A 19,663-nucleotide genomic window follows, 5' to 3' on the forward strand; every position below is an offset into this window, starting at 1 on the left:
GTGTAACTGTCCATGTCATAAGGCCAGAATTGTGCTACAGCCATTTGAGGAGCAAGATAGTGAACTCACATAGACACCTCTGTCATTAAATTTGTTCGAGCTTAATCTAATGTAACACATCTGGGACATTGGTCCATAATTTACAGGAATTTCATGACCTTCGTATAGGCATTTGGTGCAGCATACCTCCAGAAGGCTACCCCACCAAAACCACACCACATACTATCATTGCTATATTGCACAAACACTAAAGTTTTTGGTCCTGATGTTTTGGCCCCTCAGTGCATCAGTATTTCAAATTTTCAAACAATTTAATGAACAGGTATCATTCACGTAACTACGTGCCTGACAAGCCAATTCACTACCTCTTGACAACTGCATCAGACATACATACCTTACAAGGAAGCACAAAATTTAAGTCAACAGATTATTAACCCTCTGCATCCATTGCAAGATTCAAATACTGGAATACTCTGATGGTGCTACTTTAATGCAGTCATCTCTACAACTCGTGTTCATCAGTGAAGTTTCTGCTTGGTGAAGTAATTTTTTTTCTAACATACAGAAACAAAGAAGGGCTGACAAAACAATCATGTCAAATTGGTTTAAGTGCATTATACTATATACACAGGAACAAATACTGATCTGCCAACCCTGTTACCATGACTTAAGTGTCAGCATTTCTACAGCAAAGGCTACCAGAAAAGTGAACTGAATTGTTCCATGTGACTCAGTGTGGCTCAACAGCCTGAAAATTTAGTGAACACAGCTAACAGAATGAACTTTCACATGAACTTGAAAAGCTCAATTGTTAAATGACTGATGGGGAGAGGAAACAAAATCTTACTCTACACTTAACTTGCAATAAAGGTGTTGAAAATGCCGTAAGTGTTAACCTCTGCTCCAATTATTACCACACACAGAAATAATTTCAATCGCACTGAAGAATGCTCTTATCTCAAAACCTCAGTTACTTTAAAACTTAAGAGATATTTTTTAAAGTTTAGTTTTTCACACTGAGCTGGGTAAGATCCACCATACAGTGGGTATGAGTAGCCTCTTAAGGTTCATGGAGAGGGGGGGGGGGGGGGGGGGGTGATGACCCTTTTCTGTCAATACAGAAAGAGTTCAAACATTTTCAGTTAACAACCACTACATACTTATGGTACAACTCACTGTTTAAAAGTCAACAGGAACAAGGTTGCAAGCATGTTAAATAGCTTTAACATGCCTTATTATACAATGTTCTGAATGGAAAGCACATTTTCCACACCTTTATTAGGAATTACCAACCCTAAGTGTCAGTTTTCTTAGACAACTTTCTACAAATACACAAGCTATCAATATACCTGTTACTTGTCCAAATTTTCAACATCTCTCACTTTTTCGTTTTGAACCATGCTAGTGCCAGAGACTACAGATTTTACAAAAAGCTATTTAAATTGTAAAACAAATTTCAATATTACAAACAAAAAATATTTGACAACACTTCAAAACTAATTGCCTTCATTTCCCATAATATGCGATTGTGAACAACAAAATATTTTTTAATGGTTCATCAGCCTGCACTCCAGACTCAAGGAGAAGGAGACCTGGTGGGAATCAAATTAGTTAAACAAACAGGTAATAAATTAATTTTCCATTTTAATTCTGTTGTGTATATTACAATTAAATACTCAAGTCAGCCTGAAAAATTACATAACAAATGCATCTGTTGGAATGTTTCCTTAGTTTCATATCACATTTCTAGCTGTAGTGATTTACTATAGTGTCTCTTCTGGGAATGCCATGAGCAATGGAATGAACAATGGAATGTTCAACTTGAGTGAATACTACCAAACTCTTCACACAATTTAAAGGAGTGCCTTGATTTCATCATAAAGCACAAGGACGAGAGCACCACCAGTGCCTCTGAGAATATTTGAAAAGGCACCCTTGAAGAAAGCACCACCACCCTCAGTTCTGTAGATCTTGCCCCAACAGTCCAGAGTGTTCTTGTACATCATGTCAGCCTTTGCACGTCCAGACTGCATCATCATACGTCGACGAACAGTGTCAAATGGATATGACATAATACCCGCAAATGTGGTTACAGCCTGTAAAGTAGAAAGTAAAGAAAGCACATCTTCAGAACAGCTTTACTTAAAACTTTAACATATTTAACACAGTTCAAAACATGCTCCAAAGGGCCTTTGGAAACTATTTGCACAAGGATAATCTAGTGACTTTTCACCTGTCCACTAACTTTAAAACTGTTTCATACCCACTACACATCTGATGAGTGGTTACTTATTGCATTGCCCCTGAAATTGGACTGTTCCTAATACAATTTTATGGAACATCCATTTTTTAAATGAGTAGATTATGCTTCATAGCTAACATATCAATGAAAACATATGTAACAGGGTGGGCTTTTCAGCTACAGGTACCTTTCGAATTTCTCACCACTGGAACTTTGGCTCACTGGTATAAAATAAAAGTTCCACAACAAAATAGTTGGCAAGGTTCTTTTTCCCCTTTAGTACTCCTCCGAGAACTGCTATTCAATGAAGTGTTGCATCTTGCGTTAAGCTCGAGATGACCAACTACAGCTCCTTCTCATAATGAAGTCAAATGAGATGCATTCAATCCATACATTCCATATCCATACCACACACAGCCTTTTCTGGAAGTAACACTGTTTTAACCTTTAGGGTTGCAGAAACAGCAGAATCAAACGTTTGAAATGTACTCAGATTAAATACAGCTTCTGCAATAATATATTGCATGGAATGAAGTGTGACATTTCATTTTAGAATTGGGTAATGTGATATGAAATTCCAATGAGTGTCCAAAACAAAGTGAACGTGCGTGGAAGGAGATGACATGTCTCAAAATGTTTGTAGATGTTTAGGGGGAAAAGAAAAATTTGGTATTAAGTTACCCCAAAATGCAAAAGTTTTATCACAAAATGAATTTTTGCTCAGTGTCATTTCATGAAACATGAAAAATGTTACCTACAGAACAATTTACAAACACGAGTTTGCATAGAAATATGCAGAACACCCCGGCTTAAGTATGAAAAGTAAGAAACATAAAATAGCTTTAACTGAGAGCTCAATTATTTCACCAGCCAGTAGCAACAGCTCACATTCTGCTACATAAAAGTTTGTTCAGACCTCAGAAGGGCCAAAATAAACAATTAGGAAGTATCCACAGAACTGAACATGAATCTAATAAACTAGAGGCACCTTACCTTGCCTTCCTTCCACCCCCATCCCCCCCACAACTAAAGGCATAAGGCAGCAGCAGAGAGTGAAACAAAGAGCAGGGTAGAGATGAAGATACAAAGATGGGAAACTGTATCCTATTAAGACTCGAGGGAAAGAAGTAAGACTCAACTAGATATGTACAGTACTGAAAAGTGGTAATGTGAGTCTTATGAGATAGTATATAACCTACTAAATAAAATGGTTCATGCATTAGTGATAACTTATGTTGAAGTGCAGGAACATAAAGTCTGTAAGGTACTTAGGGAAAAAAAAAAACTAATTCTTTGCACTCTCCTCCCCCCCCCCCCTCCCCACCCTTTACGTTCACATATGGGGCACCAGGGCAGAACTGTCTGAACCACATGTAACTGCTTAACATCTCCACCCATTACAAGCGATTTTACTGTAAAAATTTCTGCAATAATTACAAACAAACAAGGAACATTTACGAAAAAAACCTTACATTTGTAAAAAAAAAATTCCTTTTCTTTTAATGAAGAAGCCTTAACTGACCTACGCCAATGTTATTTACTGCGTCTTTTAACATGTTTGCTACACCTGCAGCTGTACATTTCGTAAAAGTGTAAGGTTCTAATTTGTTTAACACACACACACACACACACACACAAATTTACTTACCTGAGCGATTAAGAAGGAAATGATGAAAGGAGTGTTCTTCGGGTCCACACACACACACACACACACACACACACACACACAAATTTACTTACCTGAGCGATTAAGAAGGAAATGATGAAAGGAGTGTTCTTCGGGTCTGGCAACATTCCTTTGGCTGTATCGAAGCAACCGAAGTACGCTGCTCGGTAGATAATGATTCCTTGCACGGAAACACCGAAGCCTCTATACAGACCCACGAGGCCATCGGACTTAAAGGTTTTCGCTATACAGTTTCCCAATCCAGTAAATTCTCTTTCCGCACCAGCCTTACCAATGTCGGCTGCCAACCTAGAAATTATGCACACCATAATCAATTGTTTCACGTAACCAAACTTAAAAGACTAAGGGGGACAGTTTTTTTTCACTGACGTTGCACAATCTATGACAAGGCTAATAAAATGAGGTCAGTAAGCGAGCTATATTAAAACTTCTAGCAACAACTAATTTGAGTGCTGAAGTTACGGTACCTTGTTCGAGCGAAATCCAGTGGGTAGACAAAGCACAGAGACGTCGCACCGGCTGCTCCACCTGATGCGAGATTCCCGACAAAGTACCTCCAAAACTGTGTCTTCTTATCAACACCTCCAAGGAAAATTTGCTTATATTTGTCCTTAAATGCAAAGTTCAAGGCTTGAGTGGGAAAATACCTAATAACATTGGCTAGATTTCCTCTCCAGTAGCTGAGGAATCCTTGTTCCTTGGGAATACGGATGAAACAGTCAACCATGCCTAGAAAGAAAAAGAGGGGGGGAAAAAAAATAGAGAATACTTTTAGATATATTGAGTGACAACGTACACTAGTCGTGTACTAACATAAGTCGTGCAAAATGGCAGTTACATTTGGCAGCACTTACCTTTGTACTGTTTATCCGCTGTAATTTGTTTGGATGCATGTTGCACTTGTAAAAGAAGCTTAACTCTTTCAATAGGAGCTACAGTAGTTTTAGAAATTGCCGCAGCCACACCACCTGCCGCAAAATCTTTCAAAAATGAAATAGGGTCGGCGAGTGACATCTTTCCGTCTTCACTGTGTGGGAGCCAACGAAGGAAGAGAGAGATCAGACACGAGTCAAATCACGAATAAGGTCTTTTACGTCAGTGACTACGTTAATCAAGAGAAGTATTGAGACACGAATAAATTCGAAAGGTTATAAATATTCAGTTTCCTAAAAAGCGAGAAATACAGTTAAATTTTATTATTTCATTATTACAAGTACTTTTTTTACATGCGAAATCGCGCCTTCGGATTCTGCTAATCAAATCAAGTAATCTTAGAATTATATATGTATGTACTTTTTAACAAATTGCTGTTTGTTTCGTGCGAACACAGCTTGCAGTGACCTATATTGTTGCTCATTAATGAATATGTATAAAAATATGTAAAACAAGGTGCATAAAATAAATTTTCTCTTCAGTGTCCTTCGTATATCATATAAATCAATTCTGTTGCGCTGACAGTGTTCAAAGTTTGCTAAGTTTTATGCATTTCTAGTTACCACCTAGCTTGGATGCGCTTTATTATTTTTGATAGTCAATTATCAAAGTGAAGTAATTTCGGAAGCAACAGCTCAGAAGTCCGATGGAATATCTCTGTCAAAGAAGTTAGTGCAAGTGAAGAGCTGGGTAGTGAATATCATAGTCCAGATCGTTTATTACAGAATAGTGACACTACACAGAAAGAAGTAGTGGCAATGGCAGCTGTTGGCGAGCAATTAACGCTAGCGAGAGGCAAGTTGCACTTAAGAGCAGTGGATTCTTACTAGACACAAATTCCCCCGAAATCTTGTCAGATAATTGTATATTGAAATCATTTGCCGAAATGCTTTACATCGCAAAACTACTGCGGAATTTCCTGTCAAGGAAAATATGCCAAGAATGCATATTGTTTACAGACGTATACGCTACTAAATGTTAGAACAACCACCGCCAGACCGGATGTTTATGGGATGACAGACTACGAATTGTATTGAAGCATACCGCATACCGTAGTAGAATTCAGTTGCATTTGACAAGTGGATGTTTCTGCAGAAAGTTGACAGGTGTCAACGTTGAGAAATAACAACATTGCGTTTCACAGTCTTACAAACACACAACGGAAAACTCACCTGTCTCCCATTTCGGATGGAGTCTGTCACACTGGTTAACCTGCTGAAATTATCACAACTAGAAACTAACAATCAACAGAGACTCGTCGGGATGAAATAATTTCTTTTATTTGGCAAAGATACTTAATGAGTAAACATTTGCCCGAGTTGCGTTTTTCTTTTTTTGTGCAGAGATTACGACTACTGAAACAATACGTTATTAAAAGTTGTGCCGGTTTCAGTGTAAACACAACATGGATAGAATCTGTTCTGGCACGCAAGTAACTTACCAAAAGTATCGTAAATTACGCGTTGCACGTTAGTGTGATACTTCGGCAAGTGCATTGTTTTGTGATCGAAACTTTTTGGAGTTCCGTGTCATTGTTAGTTGACATCACGTAGTGGTCTATCTTGTAAAGTTCACAGAAACAACAGAGGAAAATAAAAATTACAATTTCTCATATCTACCGTGTCAAATTTGCACTATTTAAGTTTTCAGGAAATGAGTCGCTGCAAATGTTTGCTTTGTAACATTGCACCCAGACAAGCACCAGGTAAATTCGTAATGAGTTATTTAGACTGCGAGCTAGATTTCGGCTACACTACAGACAGCCTAAACAAAATGATTCTCGTTATTTTCCATTCATTAACTTATAGACGGATACCAAATTATCTAAATGAGTCTATGTAGCCGCCATCAATATGCAAGCATTAAAAAAAACCACACACACACACACACACACACACACACACACACACACACACACATATATAACTTAATTTGGATTTGACTTTCAGCAGTTAATTGTGATGGTCGCATTGTGTGTTGCCTTTAAATGAGTTTCCAAACATTTATTTATTTTCCTCACCTTGTACAGTACTCATTACATTCACTGATAGGGCACTGAAGTGTGCATACCCTTGCCCATCTCCAGCCTGAGAACTGACATACTTGCCGTGCATGTACTGCACTATTAACATAAAATAAGTGCAGAACTGACTAGGTAAAATTCTGGCACTTCAGCTTTGTGTTTGAACACCTCTACATGGGTTTTATGGTGTCTACTTAAAAATCTAATTGCGTTTTGTGACCTAATAAATATTCTGCTACATTGAAAGGAATTGAATTTTATTCATGGAATCAAAATTGTCTGGAGTTACAAGATGAACATCTATGTTTAGGTCAGTAGTAGGCTATGTGGAAGTGCAGTCGGATCAGCTGTACATACTGATACTGGATGGTGGCTTCATCCCATAATGTGGTGGTGGTGGTGATGCATGTGTTACCATATATGCTCAGACAGAGAGGGGGGGGGGGCAGTGACAGTTTATTTTGCATCTATATTAGCGTTTGGAACATAGGTTGTGGTGACAGACCGTTATGTGATGTAGTCCAAAACATACATTAGTTCACAGTTTGGCTGTGAATTGGTCATGCTATACTATAATAAAATAATGGACTAGATGATGATAAAATGCGTGGCTTTTTAAAATGTATTGAATTAATGAGATTAATTTTTCGGTATGAATGACAAGCACAATAAGCTGAGCTATGCCTGGAAATAAGTTCGTATTAGTTCATTAGTTCATATTATTTTGCAGGGTGAAGTAGTTTCTTTCTCTGCTGTAGATTTGTGCTTACTATTCTTTATAATGCTACGTTTGGTCACCGTGTTCACCTTTGAAGTCTTGACCATGTTCCCATTAAGCTTATTGGATCTTCGTAATTTTCCAAAGTACACAGGTGGGCTTCAGTACTTGTTATTTCAAATAGTACAATAATTACAACTCACACGACCTTTCTGTTAATAAAACAATACTGTATTTTTCTAAACGGTGCACATATGAAATACATACTCCTCACTTATTCATAGCGACCCCAAAATGGCGGTCTACAATTACTCGCTAAAAATGGCGTGCTTCTCACTCGTTCACTAGCTGAGCGCGAATCCTTCCTTCCTCCTACTGGTACCAGAAAAAATCCTGTTTTTTAACAACTGAAAGTAAAAAAAATACATGACGGTAGGCATAGGCTCTATGATGGGCTACCGCTTCATCTTCTCTCTTTGCCTTTAAAGAAGACGAAAACATAAAGGAAATGCAAAAGGTTTATCACAATGCCAGCAAATGTGAATATGAAAGCCCAAATCTGGTGACATACTGATCTGTAGAATACCCCAAGGTCTGGGTTATGTTGTAAGAATGGTGAAGAGGTATCATATGCTTCAGTTAATCTTTTAAGTCTGCCACTGCAACCTCAGAAACAAAAAAATAAAAATAAAAAAAAGAAGCAAAAAAAAGAAAAACTATACAACACAATCCAGAACATGGTTCCTCTCAATGGATCGCCATCTCCACTAGAGCTTTGTAGGTATAGCAGACAACACAATCAGAGCCTTCACTTCACTGGAAGAAATAGATGACATACTGTTGTTGTTGTGGTCTCCATGCTGCCCTCCAGTACAAAATTAGTGATCCCTTGATGCCTCAGAACATGTCCTACCAACCGGTCCCTTCTTCTAGTCAAGTTGTGCCACAAACTCCTCTTCTCCCCAATTCTATTCAATACCTCCTCATTAGTTCTGTGATCTACCCATCTAATCTTCAGCATTCTTCTGTAGCACCACATTTCGAAAGCTTCTATTCTCTTCTTGTCTAAACTATTTATCATCCATGTTTCACTTCCATACATGGCTACACTCCATACAAATACTTTCAGAAACAACTTCTCTTCCCAGAAAACAGGGTGCAGACAATATATATGTCACATACCTGCTGATGATAAAGTTTCAGTAAAACAAGTGTCAGACAAGAAACACAGAACAAAGGTGTTCCTCACAGTTGTTCATTGTGTCCAGTTCTGTTCTTAACATATATCAATGACTTTCCAGGCAGTATAAGTCAGGGAGAAAAAGTTCTCTTTGCTGATGACAGCAATATCATAGTCACTGATAATACACCAGAACTCCTAACAGAAATGAAACTCTCAAGGATGTTTTTGACTGGACAGTATGTAGTAAATCAACATTGAACTTACAGAAAATGAAGAGTATGCTCTTCAACATAAAGACGGAACACAATCTGTCACATTAAGCACAGCTGATAACTTTATAGAAGGTGTAACAAGCACAAGATTTTTAAGGATGAATATTGATTGTCCATTTACACACAATGAAGACTCAAAGATCCTGGCAAATAGAATGTCAGCTACATGTTTTGCTCTTAGGCTTACATAATTTGTTTGTAACAGCCAATGTCTTGTGGCAAAATACTATTCTTACACAGTGAGTGATCATTCAACACGAAAATTAGTCTACTTTGCTTATTTTCATTCACTATTATCATATGGTATTATATTTTGGGGTAACTCTTCCCATTCTAAAAAGGATATTTTTGGCTCAGAAACGGGCGGTTTGGGCAATAAATGGTGTAAGTTCACGAACCTCTTGTCGAGCTCTGTTCACGAGTCGAGGTATTTTGACATTGGCCTCTCAATACGTATATTCCTTATTGTCGTTTCTTGTTATCAGTATTAGTTTATTCCCAAGAATAAGCAGCTTTCACTCTGTTAATACTCGGCAGAAATCAAACTTGCATTTGGATCGGACTTCCCTAACTCTTGTGCAAAAAGGTGTGCAGTATACTGCTGCACCCATTTTCAATAAGCTGCCACTCGAATTCAAAAATCTTAGCAGTAATCCACACGCTTCAAATCGAAACTGAAGAGTTTCCACATGGGTCACTCCTCCTATTCTGTCGAGGAGTTCCTTGAAAAATGAAGCTGATTTTTATTGTATTGCTAATAGCGTTTACTTAAACTTATGGACTGACTTTTTTAAGGTTCATGAACATTTATTTTTATCTGTTATTACGTTTATGTTGTGATTTCATGTACTGACATGTTCCATGTGCTTGGAGATTTGCTCCTCAATTTGATCCTACGGACTTGATGAGTAAATAAATAGATAACATTTAGTTCTTAGCTGCAGGGTTCTATTCTGGTGACTGAAGCCATAAAACATGGATGTAATTTTTAAAATGAGGAAAAGGGCCATAAGAATAACTATGGAAGAAAAACTATGGAAGAGAAACTACTTGTCTGCTGTTCCTCATTCACATTGTACTTCTAGCTTGTTTAGCAGCACATATGTACATGTGTTGTTTGTTCTTTTGGACATGTCTAAAAGAACAGGTATCTTTTTTGTAGTTCTGCAGCCATATATTTAGAATCAAGTAGAAATTTACAGATCTCAGCTGCATTGGTGCATTGCATTAAATGCAACAGTGACATGTGAAAATTTGTGCCAGACCAGGAGTCAAACCCATATGCTCCTCTTCTCTAGAAGATTGCCTTAACAGCCTCGGCCATCTGAGCACGCTTCCCATTCACCACAAATTCCCACAAGCCGCACACTATTTACAATGTAATGTCCTCCACCCATTATCTCCTATTTCCTTGCACCTACTCAGCTAAGCCCCGTAAGAATCTAAATGATTGAGTGCATTGCTGAAGTCTGGCATTTACAGTTTTTCATGGGATTAGTTCAGTGGTTGACGTTACTAACACAAAAACATTAGCAAAGTAAAATCTAGCAAATTTACAGGGCTGCCACAGGACTAGGGCATTTTTCGAAGAATGTTCTTGTTATCACCTTCAAACATATTCGTAATTTGAAAATATCAGACCACAGTGGGAAACTAGGGGTTTCAATCTTCAGATGTAAATGTAACTATAGAATGTGCAAGATATCGTGTAAAGAACAGACTGTCACGATATTTATTGGTTTCACCATTTCACAACCAGACTGTCATTCTTCAAGCTAACTTAGGTCTTAGCTCTTCCAAGTCCTATGCTGTCTCTGACAGAATTACAATGTCATCGGCGAACCTCAAAGTTTTTATTTCTTCTCCATGGATTTTAATACCTACTCCGAACTTTTCTTTTGTTTCCTTTACTGCTCGCTCAGCATACAGATTGAATAGCATTGGGGAGAGGCTACAACCCTGTCTCACTCCCTTCCCAACCACTGCTTCCCTTTCATGTCCCATGACTCTTATAACTGCCATCTGCTTTCTGTACAAATTGTAAATAGCCTTTCGCTCCCTGTATTTTACCCCTACCACCTTCAGAATTTGAAAGAGAGTATTCCAGTCAACATTGCCAAAAGCTTTCTCTAAGTCTACAAATGCTAGAAACGTAGGTTTGCCTTTCCTTAATCTTTCTTCTAAGATAAGTCGTAGGGTCAGTATTGCCTCACGTGTTCCAACATTTCTACGGAATCCAAACTGATCTTCCCCGGTTGGCTTCTACCAGTTTTTCCATTCGTCTGTAAAGAATTCGTAGTAGTATTTTGCAGCTGTGACTTATTAAACTGATAGGTCAGTAATTTTCACATCTGTCAACACCTGCTTTCTTTGGGATTGGAATTATTATATTCTTCTTGAAGTCTGAGGGTATTTCGCCTGTTTCATACATCTTCCTCACCAGATGGTAGAGTTTTGTCAGGACTGGCTCTCCCAAGGCTGTCAGTAGTTCTAATGGAACGTTGTCTACTCCTGGGGCCTTGTTTCGACTTAGGTCTTTCAGTGTTCTGTCAAACTCTTCACGCAGTATCATATCTCTCATTTCATCTTCATCTACCACCTCTTCCATTTCCATAATATAGACCCTCTATATACTCCTTCCACCTTTCTGCTTTCTTTGCTTAGAACTGGGTTTCCATCGGAGCTCTTGATATTCATGCAAGTGGTTCTCTTTTCTCCAAGGGTCTCTTTAATTTTCCTGTAGGCAGTATCTAGCTTACCCCTCATGAGATAAGCCTCTACATCCTTACATTTGTCCTCTAGCCATCCCTGCTTAGCCATTTTGCACTTCCTGTCGATCTTATTTTTGAGACGTTTGTATTCCTTTTTGCCTGCGTCATTTGCTGCATTTTTGTATTTTCTCCTTTCATCAATTAAATTCATTATCTCTTCTGTTACCCAAGGATTTCTACTAGCCCTCGTCTTTTTACCTACTTGATCCTCTGCTCCCTTCACTATTTCATTCCTCAAAGCTACCCATTCTTCTTCTACTGTATTTCTTTCCCCCGTTCCTGTCAATTGTTCCCTTATGCTCTCCCTGAAACTCTGTACAACCTCTGGTTCTTTCAGTTAACCAGGTCCCATCTCCTTAAATTCCCACCTTTTTGCATTTTCTTCAGTTTTAATCTACAGTTCATAACCATTAGATTGTGGTCAGAGTCCACATCTGCCCCTGGAATTGTCTTACAATTTAAAATCTGGTTTCTATATCTCTGTCTTACCATTATATAATCAATCTGAAACCTTCTAGTATCTCCAGGGTTCTTCCATGTATACAACCTACTTTCATGATTCTTGAACCAAGTGTTAGCTATGATTAAGTTATGCTCTGTGCAAAATTCTACCAGGCGGCTTCCTCTTTCATTTCTTAGCCCCAATCCATATTCACCTACTACGTTTCCTTCTCTTCCTTTTCCTACTGTCGAATTCCAGTCACCCATGACTATTAAATTTTCGTCTCTCTTCACTACCTGAAGAACTTCTTTTACCTCGTCATACATTTCATCAATCTCTTCATCATCTGTGGAGCTAGTCGGCATATAAACTTGCACTACTGTGGTAGGCATGGGCTTCGTATCTATCTTGGCCACAATAATGCGTTCACTATGCCGTTTGTAGTAGCTTACCCGCATTCCTATTTTTTATTCGTTATTAAACCTACTCCTGCATTACCCCTATTTGATTTTGTATTTATAACCCTGTATTCACCTGACCAAAAGTCTTGTTCCTCCTGCTACAGAACTTCACTAATTCCCACTATATCTAACTTCAACCTATCCATTTCCCTTTTTAAATTTTCTAACCTACCTGCCCGATTAAGGGATCTGACATTCCACACTCCGATCCGTAGAACGCCAGTTTTCTTTCTCCTGATAACGATGTCCTCTTGAGTAGTCCCTGCCCGGAGATCCGAATGGGGGACTATTTTATCTCCGGAATATTTTACCCAAGAGGATGCCATCATCATTTAATCATACAGTGAAGCTGCATGCCCTCGGGAAAAATTATGGCTGTAGTTTCCTCTTGCTTTCAGCCGTTCGCAGTACCAATACAGCAAGGCCTTTTTGGTTAGTGTTACAGGGCCAGATCAGTCAATCATCCAGACTGTTGTCCCTGCAACTACTGAAAAGCCTGCTGCCCCTCTTCAGGAACCACATGTTTGTCTTTACGTACTGTAAGCAAAGCATATGACTATGACTGAAACATGCAAACAAAATATCTCAGACACTAATCTGTGTAAAATAAAATGACAGCATGTCTGTGCACATAAATACAGGCACAGGAATGGGTCACTCTGTTAAATACATCATTACCAGCCATTATACATTTGCACCAGAATAACGGTTGTTTCTGGACTTCTTTAAAAATTGCAGCCTACAGTAGCGTATTTATTCTGCATGTTTTTTTAATGTTATTTATCTATCTTTTATTAGATTATCTTTGTAACGTTTTCTTATTTATTGGGATCCAGTGAATAATTTCCTTAGCTCACTTGCCGTCAGTTGCCTGTCTACATGTCCCACCCACCTTAACTTCTTAATGATCACACTCATGTTAACATCTACTGCTCTATTCTGTTATAACGAAGCAATGCCTTACTGCTGTATGCGAAAACTGGTGATTTGTGTATACTAAACTTACTTTTTTTAATATGTTAGAAGCTAGGTTGTGGAAACCGTATTTAGCTTTCCAGATTCATTCTAGGTCATTTTTACTCTTACGTATTCCTTTCTTTTGCTGTCCCTCTCTCACTGTCATAAATACATAAAACTAATTAACTGTTTCTAAGATTGAACAGTCAAGTTGATTTTTTTGGTGATGTGTTAACGTCATTTTAGGTCATATTCTAATTTTCTGGCTTGCTTTCATACTTGCTCCCATAAGTTCTTCCATTAGGTATTTAAGTGTACCTTCACTAGCGACAAGCAATACAATGTCAGTCTCTTGCAGTGTCAGGCACTGAAGTTAGATGAGCATCTTCGTAATGCTCTCTTGCTTATCAAATGAACCTGTGATGTGATGCACAATTATTTGTGGGTTGTCTCTCTATCGCCTGTGTTAATCTCATCTGGTAATATTTCCAGACTTACCAATATGACATGGGGTTTGTAGGCCATTTCTTTCATGATGATTTACATTTCAATACAATTCTTCCAATAAATTTCCATATGACATCCAATTTTCTTGTAAAGAGTTATGTGTGAACATTTAATACAAAGTCTGTTCAAAACATTCTGGAACTTTCTCCACAAATCTTTCTTGTGCTTACCTTTTACTTATTGTGCATGGTCTCCTTTGAAATACTCTACTCCACAATTGATACACCACTCCTAATGCCGTTTTCACTTCCAGAAGCAGTCTTGGTATGCTTCTTGCTGGACCATGTGAAATTCCATCTGTGAATTTTCTTTTATCTTGTCTGTCGTTGCAAATCTTCGTCCTTTCAACAGGGTTTTCAACTCTGTCTCATTATGCAAGAACCTTGAATTGTCTCGGCACTTGTCGGGATGTTGGTTTCTCACAGGCGTCGCAATACATTCCTGTAATACTATCAATTTAAAGAGTGTCTATGTGGCACAAATTTTCAAAATCAAAGAAAACTATCAGCATGGCTTTCTTTGGTCTTTGAGAACCTTTTCTGACCCACTGTGAAGATTAAACCTTGGTCTCAACATCATAACCATACACCCTTGTCTCATCACTAGTTAAGATTCTCTTAAGGAACATCCCATTATCATTTGCTCTATCCAAATCTCTTCACTGATTGTGAGACAAAGGTCTCTCTGGTGTTGACTCATGAGCCGTGGGACAAACTCGGTGGCACTACGATGCATTCTAAGATGCTGTGTCAGGATTTTGTGATATCATTCAATTAAAATGTTACATTCTTCTGAAATATCTCGGACAGTCAATCTCCAATTGGCATGCACAATTTCATTAGCGTTCCTGACAAAAGTATTGTTGGTAGACGTGGAAGGGCATCCTCAATGAGGGCCATCTTTAACTTCTGTCCAGCCATTTTTAAACCGTATGATCCATTTGTAATACCGAGTACGGCATAAGCACTCATCACTATAGGCTTCCTGTATCATTTGGTGTGTGCCTGTGAACGTTTTCTTGGGTTTCATGCAAAATTTAATGCAGACACTTTGCTCCTGTAACTCTGCCATCTCTAAATTCGCAAACTGTGCGACAAAACGTTTTACTCAATACAGCACCGACCGGTAACTAACAGGCATACAACAATGAAACTTCCAGCAGTTACACATTAAACAAAGGCACATGCAGGGATGCCAACCACATTTCACTCGAACACTCCATTGGCGCGAAGTTGCAAATGTTCTGGAATTTTTTCAACAGACCTCGTATTAAGTTGCTATGTGCCTCTACCTGTGGATACTTTGCTTTTATTGTCTCCAGTAATTCATAACCAATAGTGTAATCAAACAGTAATTTATCTCTCCATCCATGAATGTGCAGTGTGTTACATTTATTTACATTGAGGGTCAAATGCTAGTGTCTGCTCCGATTGCCAGTCCTGTACCGGTCTTTATGACTTTCGTGTATGTAACAACAAAATAGCCTCACAGACCTTCTGACACTGTACCCTAAATAATTTGGAATAGCCTAGAACACTGTCTTAGGGTCCTGAAGTTATTTTATGTCTAATAATTTTGCCTCATTAAGAATGACTTGTTACATTTTCTTTGCTTAGGATGTCCTGTTTCCAGTCACTAATATGGTCCATTACTCTGTAAGCTCATATTTTGTCAACTAAACAACAGTGCATAGCTGTATTGAATGCTTTCCAGAAGTCGATGAACACAGCCTTCACCTAGGCACTCATTCATTGCCCAAGGTTCTCTGGATCTGACAGACAGAGTGAGCCAAGTTTCACATGATATATTTTCTGTGGAATCCATCTTGATACCTATTGTTCTCTGAAAAGTCGTAATATGTGAGCATAAAATGTTTCATAATCGTACAGTGCAAATGGAGAGTTGCAGTCATTTAAACAAAACAGAATGCAACAGCTCTTTGCACATACTTATATAATGTGACCACTGTGGCCTTCGATACCAGACTACTGCAATACAGACACACTGAAAATTAAAAATGATGTAACATGCCCTCGCCATGTGTTCATATTGTTGCATTCCACTCCGTGTAGTCACTTCTTAAAAACTCCGCTGTTGCAATGTGATGATGAATAAGGGATAACATGTAATAAACAGCAACTTCTGTTATAGGAAATATGACTCTGTAAGTACTGTGTGTGTTAACATACATGGTTTCAACAAATGTATAGCTTTTTACCAAGTAACAACTCATTAATGATTCTTATGGATCAGCTGGTCATAATTGCCTGTTACATGGTATTGTTTCTTTGTCGTCTTGCGGTTCTGTAGTCTTTAGATTTGTTAGGTTTCAAACATTGATTGTACTCAAATGCAGTGTTTTACAAATAAATTACCCTGATGGTGGTACGACAGACTGTTAAATCTTCAAATTTAACACATATTTCGGACAACACAACAACACATATAAGTCACTGAGTAAGTTGACCTGTGTACAAGTCGGCATTCGATTAAACACTGAGTCTCAGTCTAACGGCCGCTGCTCGGCTGGCCGCTTAGGTGGCGCAGCTGCTGCATGGCTGGCAGACAGCGCTGCACGTAGAGGACGTGCGTAATTGCGCGGCGGCACTTTGAATAATCGGCGAGTCACAACACCGACATGTCTCCATATATCAAAATCATTTTCATTTGGTTTTTGCTGTTCAGACTGGGGTGCTCCCCTTGTAAGATGTGTACTTACTCTTGAGATTAATAATGGCTGTGTACTAGTAAAATGACGTTTTATTATTATTATTATTATTATTATTATTAATAGTAGTAGTAGTAGTAGTAGTAGTAGTAGTAGTAGTAGTATATTTAATGAGCTCAATACTTAAAATCAGGCTTATAAGTATTACCGTATATTACTTCTAACACTTAGATAAAAATATTCAAGAAAGAGAAGGAAGAGTGGAAGGCAAATATACTTAATTTAGAACAAGGGCTGCATGATATTGACACAAATTCTTTACTGGCTAATGGAAAAACTGTTAGAAGCTGACCTCGAGGAGGATCAGTTTGGATTCTGTAGAAATGGTGGAACACATGAGGCAATACTGCCCCTACGACTTACCTTAGAAGATAGATTAAGGAAAGGCAAAAGTACATTTCTAGCATTTGTAGACTTAGAGAAAGCTTTTGACAATGTTGACTGGAATACTCTGTTTCAAATTCTGAAGGTGGCAGGGGTCAAATACAGGGAGTGAAAGAGTATTTACAGTTTGTACAGAAACCAGATGGCAGTTATAAGAGTCGAGGGGCATGAAAGGGAAGCAGTGGTTGGGAAGGGAGTGAGACAGGGTTGTAGCCTCTCCTCGATGTTACTCAATCTGTATATTGAGCAAGCAGTGAAGGAAACAAAAGAAATATTTTGTGTTGGAATTAAAATCCATGGAGAAGAAATAAAAACTTGTAGGTTTGTCAGTGACATTGTAATTCTGTCAGAGACAGCAAAGGACCTGGAAGAGCAGTTGAGCGGAATGGACAGTGTCTTGAAAGGAGGATATAAGATGAACATCAACAAAAGCAAAACGAGGATAATGGAATGTAGTCGAATGAAGTCAGGTGATGCTGATGGAATTAGATTAGGAAACGAGGCACTTAAAGTAGTAAAGGAGTTTTGCTATTTGGGGAGCAAAGTAACTGATGATGGTCGAAGTAGAGAGGATATAAAATGTAGACTGGCTACGGCAAGGAAAGTGTTTCTGAAGAAGAGAAATTTGTAACATCGAGTACAGATTTAAGTGTCAGAATGTCATTTCTGAAAGTATTTGTATTAGTGGAGCCATGTATGGAAGTGAAACATGGACAATAACTAGTTTAGATAAGAAGAGAATAGAAGCTTTCGAAATATGATGTTACAGAAGAATGCTGAAGATTAGATGGGAGATGACGTAACTAATGTGGAGGTACTTAATAGAATTGGGAAGAAGAGGAAATTGTGGTCCAGCTTGACTAGAAGAAGGGACCGGTTGGTAGGACATGTCTGAGGCATCAGGGGATCACAAATTTAGCATTGGAGGGCAAATGGAGGGTAAAAATCGTAGAGGGAGACCAAGACATGGATACGCTAAGCAGATTCAGAAGGATGTAGGTTGCAGTAGTTACTTGGAGATGAAGTAGTTTGCGCAGGATGGAGTAGCATGAAGGGCCGCATCAAACCAAGTCTCTGGACTGAAGACCACATCAACAACAACAGAACAAGGGTTGGGTTAGGGGGAGGGGGGGAGGGGAAGTGTGTAACAAATTATTTTTTTTGTGAAACATCAGTAATAATTATGTCATACATAACTGTTGAACAATCAGTTATGTTATTTTATGTGGTGTCTGCAAAAGATAAGTGGTAAATCATCATGTCTCCATACTTCCAGCAATGCAGCATTCCCAGCAATTGGACTCAGTCACTGCTACATGTTCATGTGCACTAGAATAAAAAACATTGAAGATATTGTGGTGTACCTTTGAAATATCATCCCTAATCTCAGCTTTTGCTGATGGCAGACATACCCAATAGAAATTGTGGAGAATGAAGTTTTATATTTAGTCATCATAGTTTTTGGCCTATGTTTCAATACAATAATACCCATAAATTCAGACATCACGGTCTATGGAGAACAGTGACCTGATGCTATATTTAAGTTAGAATGAACAGTCAAGATCACAAAAATATTTGTTTATTTACCGATTTTGGCTTATGTAAAAGCCATCTTCAGAATGTTTGGCCCCCTATGGCTGGTGCTGGCAGCTCCTCGGTTGTCTCGTGATACGACAATCGTGTAGTTATGTGTTTTTGTGATCAGTCGAGAGATAGCCTACATAAATTTCATATGTATATAATTGGTTATTTCAAGTCATTGCATAATTTTTTTGTAAGTATCACCACAACCTTCAGGACAACATTAGTTATAATGTCCAATGATGTTTGCCTGCATTTTGAAATCCTATTGACTTGGAAGGAAGTAAATCACAATGCCATTCGGTGGTAGGTTCAGTATAACAAAGACATGACAACAGTCATGAATCACTGCAGGTATTAGGACTGTTGAGATCTTTAAAAATATTGGGAATCCAATATATCAATATTTAAAAAAATATCTTTGTTGGCCCTTGATATCGTGAAAAAACATACTGTAATATCGACAGAAAAAATATCAATGTACTGTTACAGTATATTTATAATTTTTACTTATGGACCATCTGACAGCAACTGAATACAACACAGTTTTAGTGCCATATGCGTTTCGCCTTTATTTTCTGCAAGGCATCATCAGTGGCCTGGAATATGTACGTATGTTTGCTATTTAATTTACAATTTTGTCACTGTACCTATAGGTTATAAACAGTTCTGGTGGTTGGTATTTCCTATTAATGTAAATTAAACAGCAAACATATGTACATATTCCAGGCCACTGATGATGCCTTGCAGAAAATAAAGGCGAAACACGTATGG

General features: G+C 38.2%; 2 protein-coding genes across 2 annotated transcripts in view; one reads left to right on the forward strand and one right to left on the reverse strand.

Moving 5' to 3' along the window:
• Nucleotides 1-1,624: 1,624 nt before the first annotated feature.
• On the reverse strand, nt 1,625-4,999 carry LOC124787681 (ADP,ATP carrier protein-like). The gene is made up of 4 exons (XM_047254504.1): nt 4,784-4,999; nt 4,397-4,658; nt 3,983-4,217; nt 1,625-2,096 (listed from the first exon to the last, which is right to left on the reverse strand). The coding sequence occupies exons 1-4, from the start codon at nt 4,941-4,943 to the stop codon at nt 1,854-1,856; spliced, it is 900 nt and encodes a 299-aa protein (XP_047110460.1). The 5' UTR covers nt 4,944-4,999; the 3' UTR covers nt 1,625-1,853.
• A 589-nt stretch (nt 5,000-5,588) lies between these two features.
• Nucleotides 5,589-19,663, forward strand: part of LOC124792422 (protein lin-7 homolog C) — a 52,093-nt gene continuing 38,018 nt past the window's right edge. The window contains exon 1 of the mRNA XM_047257940.1: nt 5,589-5,657. Coding sequence (XP_047113896.1) covers nt 5,621-5,657 — 37 coding nt within the window. The 5' untranslated portion in view covers nt 5,589-5,620. The remainder of the gene's footprint in view (nt 5,658-19,663) is intronic.

The sequence above is a fragment of the Schistocerca piceifrons genome, chromosome 1 (assembly GCF_021461385.2).
Source record: "Schistocerca piceifrons isolate TAMUIC-IGC-003096 chromosome 1, iqSchPice1.1, whole genome shotgun sequence".
Classification (NCBI taxonomy): domain Eukaryota; kingdom Metazoa; phylum Arthropoda; class Insecta; order Orthoptera; family Acrididae; genus Schistocerca; species Schistocerca piceifrons.